Source organism: Oncorhynchus nerka, linkage group LG28, assembly GCF_034236695.1.
Source record: "Oncorhynchus nerka isolate Pitt River linkage group LG28, Oner_Uvic_2.0, whole genome shotgun sequence".
In the NCBI taxonomy this organism is placed as follows: Eukaryota; Metazoa; Chordata; class Actinopteri; order Salmoniformes; family Salmonidae; genus Oncorhynchus; species Oncorhynchus nerka.
Genome location: NC_088423.1, coordinates 60266682 through 60274611, shown reverse-complemented (window position 1 = coordinate 60274611; position 7930 = coordinate 60266682). Strand labels below are relative to the sequence as shown.

General features: G+C 45.3%; 1 protein-coding gene across 1 annotated transcript; it reads right to left on the bottom strand.

The window, feature by feature from the left end:
- Window positions 1-3964: 3964 nt before the first annotated feature.
- On the bottom strand, window positions 3965-5101 carry LOC135565588 (putative nuclease HARBI1). Its single transcript, XM_065012960.1, has 4 exons — window positions 4878-5101; window positions 4693-4808; window positions 4485-4596; window positions 3965-4390 (listed from the first exon to the last, which is right to left on the bottom strand). Exons 3-4 carry the CDS (start codon window positions 4594-4596, stop codon window positions 4020-4022), a joined length of 483 nt encoding a protein of 160 aa, XP_064869032.1. The 5' UTR covers window positions 4693-4808; window positions 4878-5101; the 3' UTR covers window positions 3965-4019.
- Window positions 5102-7930: the final 2829 nt, after the last annotated feature.

Sequence of the window (7930 nt, the reverse complement as noted above, 5' to 3'; positions counted from 1 at the left end):
ACAGAGCCCTGGGGGACACCAGTGGTGAGAGCACGTGGTGAGGAGACGGATTCTCGCCACGCCACCTGGTAGGAGCGACCTGTCAGGTAGGACGCAATCCAAGCGTGGGCCGCGCCGGAGATGCCCAACTCGGAGAGGGTGGAGAGGAGGATCTGATGGTTCACAGTATCGAAGGCAGCCGATAGGTCTAGAAGGATGAGAGCAGAGGAGAGAGAGTTAGCTTTAGCAGTGCGGAGCGCCTCCGTGATACAGAGAAGAGCAGTCTCAGTTGAATGACTAGTCTTGAAACCTGACTGATTTGGATCAAGAAGGTCATTCTGAGAGAGATAGCGGGAGAGCTGGCCAAGGACGGCACGTTCAAGGGTTTTGGAGAGAAAAGAAAGAAGGGATACTGGTCTGTAGTTGTTGACATCGGAGGGATCGAGTGTAGGTTTTTTCAGAAGGGTGCAACTCTCGCTCTCTTGAAGACGGAAGGGACGTAGCCAGCGGTCAGGGATGAGTTGATGAGCGAGGTAAGGGAGAAGGTCTCCGGAAATGGTCTGGAGAAGAGAGGAGGGGATAGGGTCAAGCGGGCAGGTTGTTGGGCGGCCGGCCGTCACAAGACACGAGATTTCATCTGGAGAGAGAGGGGAGAAAGAGGTCAGAGCACAGGGTAGGGCAGTGTGAGCAGAACCAGCGGTGTCGTTTGACTTAGCAAACGAGGATCGGATGTCGTCGACCTTCTTTTCAAAATGGTTGACGAAGTCATCTGCAGAGAGGGAGGGGGGGGAGGGGGATTCAGGAGGGAGGAGAAGGTGGCAAAGAGCTTCCTAGGGTTAGAGGCAGATGCTTGGAATTTAGAGTGGTAGAAAGTGGCTTTAGCAGCAGCGACAGAAGAGGAAAATATAGAGAGGAGGGAGTGAAAGGATGCCAGGTCCGCAGGGAGGCGAGTTTTCATCCATTTCCGCTCGGCTGCCCGGAGCCCTGTTCTGTGAGCTCGCAATGAGTCGTCGAGCCACGGAGCGGGAGGGGAGGACCGAGCCGGCCTGGAGGATAGGGGACATAGAGAGTCAAAGGATGCAGAAAGGGAGGAGAGGAGGGTTGAGGAGGCAGAATCAGGAGATAGGTTGGAGAAGGTTTGAGCAGAGGGAAGAGATGATAGGATGGAAGAGGAGAGAGTAGCGGGGGAGAGAGAGCGAAGGTTGGGACGGCGCGATACCATCCGAGTAGGGGCAGTGTGGGAAGTGTTGGATGAGAGCGAGAGGGAAAAGGATACAAGGTAGTGGTCGGAGACTTGGAGGGGAGTTGCAATGAGGTTAGTGGAAGAACAGCATCTAGTAAAGATGAGGTCGAGCGTATTGCCTGCCTTGTGAGTAGGGGGAAGGTGAGAGGGAGAGGTCAAAAGAGGAGAGGAGTGGAAAGAAGGAGGCAGAGAGGAATGAGTCAAAGGTAGACGTGGGGAGGTTAAAGTCGCCCAGAACTGTGAGAGGTGAGCCGTCCTCAGGAAAGGAGCTTATCAAGGCATCAAGCTCATTGATGAACTCTCCGAGGGAACCTGGAGGGCGATAAATGATAAGGATGTTAAGCTTGAAAGGGCTGGTAACTGTGACAGCATGGAATTCAAAGGAGGCGATAGACAGATGGGTAAGGGGAGAAAGAGAGAATGACCACTTGGGAGAGATGAGGATCCCGGTGCCACCACCCCGCTGACCAGAAGCTCTCGGGGTGTGCGAGAACACGTGGGCGGACGAAGAGAGAGCAGTAGGAGTAGCAGTGTTATCTGTGGTGATCCATGTTTCCGTCAGTGCCAAGAAGTCGAGGGACTGGAGGGAGGCATAGGCTGAGATGAACTCTGCCTTGTTGGCCGCAGATCGGCAGTTCCAGAGGCTACCGGAGACCTGGAACTCCACGTGGGTCGTGCGCGCTGGGACCACCAGATTAGGGTGGCCGCGGCCACGCGGTGTGGAGCGTTTGTATGGTCTGTGCAGAGAGGAGAGAACAGGGATAGACAGACACATAGTTGACAGGCTACAGAAGAGGCTACGCTAATGCAAAGGAGATTGGAATGACAAGTGGACTACACGTCTCGAATGTTCAGAAAGTTGAGCTTACGTAGCAAGAATCTTATTGACTAAAATGATTAAAAATGATACAGTACTGCTGAAGTAGGCTAGCTGGCAGTTATCCATTGTGAATATTGTCACAGTTCTATTGCAATTGCATCAGATGTTAGAATGCATTATATAGAAGGTAACAGTCAGATTAGGCCACAGGTAAAAAATAAAAAAAATATGTAAAACCCATCTGTTGTTGACAAGCATAGGCCTATTTAGGTAATATCCATAATTAATATGATTTAAATTCAATTATTAGTGATTTAAATTACAACCCCATCCTCAGACTATTCCAGCAGGCTATTGGGCAACAGAAGCAATTCTTACCTTGAAATCTTCTCGCTATTCATGTTAAATAAATTAGTCTGTCAATTTGAATTTAGCAAGCTGCTAAATCGTTCATTTTACATCATGCCTAGGCTACTGTAGGATATAGGCTACCTGCATATACAGTGGCAAGAAAAAGTATGTGAACCCTTTGGAATTACCTGAATTTCTGCATAAATTGGTCATACAATTTGATCTGAACTTCATCTAAGTCATAACAATAGACAAACACAGTCTGCTTAAAGTAATAACACACAAACATGTTTTCATGTCTTTATTGAAAACACTGTGAACCCTTGGATTTAATAACTGGTTGACCCTCCTTTGGCAGCAATAACCTCAACCAAATATCTTCTGTAGTTGCGGATCAGACCTGCATTTGGGTTGAGGTCAGGACTTTGACTGGGCCACTCCAGAAGGTGTATTTTCTTCTGTTGAAGCCATTCTGTTGTTGATTTACTTCTGTATTTTGGGTCATTGTCCTGGGGCCTGTTGCACAAAACTAGGATAAGGGATTAAGCCAGGATATCTTGGTGATCCTGGCTCAATTGATCCGTAATCCGGTTGCACTAAAGATGGATAGGGGGCAGGAGGATATGTTATGGTATAAATTACCATGGAGATTTATTCTGTGGAGCTAGCCTTCTCCAGACCAGGCTAAATTCCAGGATCTATTTAATCTCATCCCTAATGTCAGTCAGCAGTCACCACAAATGGAAACCAATAGTTATTTCACTGCTCACTATACATTGTTATCACATATAACTAGACCCACTGTTATTATTTAAACGTTTGTGATCATTAATTTCAATGATTTTGGATAAAGAATGATTTTTAGATGTTGCTATCATTAGATAATTTACAGTTTCCCATAGACTATAAGGCTATATATAAAATGATAGAATATTAGGGCCACAGAGGGGAAAAAAACACAAGTCATAATATTGTAACCAGTTGTTTTAAAGGAGGACAGTTGTTAAAATGACAGATGTGGGGCATTTCGTGAAATTGTACTTCAGTATGGTTTCATAAACAAAGACATGCTGATGTGCCAGAATATTAAGTATCACATTGTCATAAGTATCAAAACAATATGTAGCTTTTCTGCACAAAGAACCAGCCTCATAAATTTATGACTTTATCCTTTTTCTTCAGTGTGGCCCTAGTACTCTGTCATATAAACAAATACACATTCCATATGAATATAAAAACACAATGTGTAACATTATGTTCCTTTATTGAATAAGGACAAAACAAAGCAGGTAAACCATCAGCTCCTTTCGAAACTGAAGTCACAGTGACTCTACAAGATGGAAAGCACAGAATCCAAGCATATTATACAAAATGATACATACACATTCAAAGGTCTGTATATAACACACCCTGCATGTCTGCACACTAAAATAAATGCAGGACAAATCCATACACATCAACTGAACAGACAAATGAATGGATGCAGTAGCCTCCCTGCAGCCTTGTATTACACACAGTATACCGCACAAACATCATAAGAGGCCAAATTCGTCAAAAACGAACCCAAAAAACCCAAATTCCTCTGCCACCGCAGGACATATTTAACCAAAATTGAAAGCACACATACTAACTAAAATAATTCAACACATATTGGTCCCTCAGCAGCCGACCACTGTCGTCATCAGGGAAGATTGCCGGATTGTCCCAGTCCATGGCTAGTGGCACTCTGGGGGCCCTCTCCTTCCTCAGGCAGGCCACATTGTGGAGGACAGCACAAGCCACAGTAATATCACATGCCCTAACAGGGCTGACCCTTAATTTGTGAAGGCAGTGAAAGCGTGCCTTCAGGAGGCCAAAGGTCATTTCAACTCTGGCCCTGGTCCTGGCATGGGCATGGTTGTAGGCCTGCTGTGCTTCCTGGGGGTCTGTGAAAGGTGTCAGGAGAAAAGGCTGGCAGCCATACCCCCTGTCTCCCAGCAACACACCAGAGAATTCACCTGTCAACACAAAATCTCATCATTACTACCTCATAAACACAGTGATATTCTTGACACAGCCATGATGGTTATAAATAGGGGTTGTGTGGCTTACCTTGTGATAGGCACTGATAGATTTCAGAGGCCCGAAAGATTCTGGAGTCATGGACTGAGCCAGGCCATTTTGCCACAACATTGCTGATCACACAGTCAGCATTGCAGACCATCTGAAATCATAAGATGAGGAATATTACACCAATCAATGCACATCACTGGCAATGCAGAGTGTTCGTCAATGGACAATATCAAAAAGTTATGTTCACCTGAACATTAATGCTGTGAAAGGATTTCCTATTCACAAAATCGGCCTCATGGGCACCTGAGGGGGCTTTTATCCTTATGTGTGTGCAGTCCACTGCACCAATGACATTGGGGAAACCTGTCACACAAAGTAATGAGTATCCTACTATGTGTTAACAGTTGTCCTGTAATTTGTAGATCCTCTTACCTGCAATCCTATAGAACTCCTCTTTGATGTCACAGAGTCTTCTGTGGCCAGGGAAGGAGATGAAGACATCTGCTAATGCTTTGATAGCCAGACACACACTCCTTATTGTGCGGCAAATTGTGGCCTTGTTCAGCTGTTCTGCATCCCCCACTGAGTACAGGAAGGCTCCACTAGCAAAAAGCGCAAGGCCACACAAACCATTTGCTCCACACTCAGTGCATGGCTCCGTGCAGTGCGGTGCTTAATCCTGGGACCCAGTAGTCTGCATAGATACCTGATGCCATCTGCAGAAAACCTGTATCTTTCATATAGATGGTCATCAGGGAAGGCCAGTGGGTCCAACCGGTCCCTGAAGACCCTTTCTCGCCTGAAGGCTCTCCTCAGCACAAGTGCTTCTTCATCCACCACATCTCGCACGAATGGGCATGCCATTGTCAGAGCAGAAAGGAACACACAATTTTGGGCCTTCATATAGGCTAGTGGCCACACCTGGTGCTGGGGGGGTGGGCAAAAGAGGGCAATGCCTTATAACGATGACTTGGTTGTACGGATTGCTGGGAAAATAAAAAAAACCTTAGAAAGATGCCACCGTCCTGTGTGCTCACAATAAGAGCTCATATGTCATGGCTCACTTGACTTTACGAGAATATACCTAATTTTTATTTTGAGCTGTGTCATCTTCTTGGAGCTGGGGGAGGAAAGAAAAATAATGATTAATACATTTGTGTTACAGTTAGCATACAGTGTACATTGAAGGCATATCTCACCTCCCTCTCAAGTTTTTTTTATTTCAAGGTCCAGTTTCCTAATTGTCCTCTTATTTCGGACTCCAGTGCAAGATTTTCCATCTTTTTCTTCTTGTACTGAATGTCTATGTCTGCCAGTTCTATTTGGCGCCGGAGGTGGTTGCCATACAACTTTCTGATAGCTTGTGAGCTCTGTGAACACAATTACAATTAGCGCAGCTGGAATTTGGCAGGATGTGGTGTCCTTTTATTAATACGCACTATGTTGCCAGGCTGGTTTTCCCACTGTATAGCATCTGGGTCCTGTAAAAGAAATTAGATTTTTTGATTTTGATGAGGACTCCTCACCATTGTAGAGTAAATAGTACTCACTGGATCAGCATCGTCTGGTGCTTGTGCTGGTGGCTCTAACAGGAACACAGTGCTGCCAGGCACTGCAAGGCAATAGGTAAACCAAAGTCAGACAGTCCAAATTGATTCAATATGAATGTGGTTGTATCCCATGTAGAGATGGAAGGACATACCTTGAATGAAGCGGGTGGCATCTTGGGAGGAACCTATGCTCGTCTCTTTCCCCCCAGGGATCCCCTCTAAGACGGGCCTGCCTTTATTTAGCTCCAAGGCCATGTCCTCTGCTGGGGTAAGGTCAGCCTTTGGTGACCCACCACCCGTGCCTTGTCTGTGGGTATTCTTTTTCACTGCTAAAACAGTACAGACAATGTGTGAGCAGGCACCTTCTGGGTACAATATATGCTTGTGCTTTGTTAAATATTAGTCAGGGACCATACCATTCTGCAGAATGTTCTTGTATTTGATTTTGACCTGCTGCCATGTCCGTTTTGGCCCGTTCATGTTTAATCTACACACACACACACACACACACACACACACACACTTAATGGAGTCACACTGCAAAAATTACTTGGTATTTTTGTCTTGTTTTCAGTAAAAATATCAAAAAATGTATCATAGCTTTATACAGTGTGATGGAGTTACTTTACACAATTTCACTCATATCTGCAGTGCATTTCAATTAAAAATTTAACCGTTTCATAATTACAGTACAACTGCATTTTTGGAGATGTGAATTAAATATTTGAATTGTAATTGTGATGTTTCAGCGGAGCGGTGAGTGTGTAATTGTGCACTACTTACGCATTCAGGCGGTCTGCAATACTTTGCCACGCTTTTTCTCTTTGCTTTATCACTGTGGCGGTGTTGCCTTTCTTCTTAATTATATCTTTTACCTCCTCGTATGCCTCCATGAGGATTTGTGCTTCCGACGGGGAAAAGTACGCGGCTCTAGTTGCCATGGTAAATCAGTTAATCTGTGGCGGGGTCTATTTGAGTGAGCCGTGAGCGCGCACCTATCCAGGATTGGTTTCACCTGGCTTAATGAATCCGTGTCTGCTCATCCTGGCTTGGTCTTTGTGCAACCAATTAAGCCTGGACGCACATGTTTTGGCTTCATTGAGCTCAGCTGAGTCATTTATCCCGGATGTCTTAATTCTACTTTTGTGCAACAGGCCCCTGTTGTATCACCCAACTTCCCAATCAGAGACAATGACTAACCCCTGCCTCTGATTGAGAACCATATCAGGCCAAACATAGAAATAGACAAACCAGACACAACATAGAATGCCCACCCAGCTCACGTCCTGACCAACACTAAAACAAGGAAAACACACACGAACTATGGTCAGAACGTGACAGTGATGTCCTGTTGAGCTTCAATTGGCGGACAGATAGCCTTACATTCTCCTGCAAAATGTTTTGATAAACTTGTGAAATCTGTCAATGATAGCAAGCTGTCCAGGCCCTGAGGCAGCAAAGCAGCTCCAAACGATGATGCTCCCTCCACCATACTTTACAGTTGGGATGAAGTTTTGATGTTGGTGTGCTGTGCCTTTTTTTCTCCACACATAGTACCTTCCAAACAACTCAACTTACTTTCATCTGTCCGCTTAATATTTTGCCAGTAGCGCTGTGGAACATCCAGGTGCTCTTTGGCAAACTTCAGACTTTTTTTTTGGACAGCGGTGGCTTCTTATGTGGTGTCCTCACATGAACACTATTCTTGTTAAGTGTTTTACATATCGTAGACTAGTCAACAGAGATGTTAGCATGTTCCAAAGATTTCTGTACGTCTTTAGCTGACACTCTTCTTAACCCCATTGAGCATTCTGCGCTATGCTCTTGCAGTTATCTTTGGAGGACGGCCACTCCTAGGGAGAGTAGCAACAGTGCTGAACTTTCTCAATTTTTGACAATTTGTCTTACCATGGACTGATGTATCTCTACAAGCCT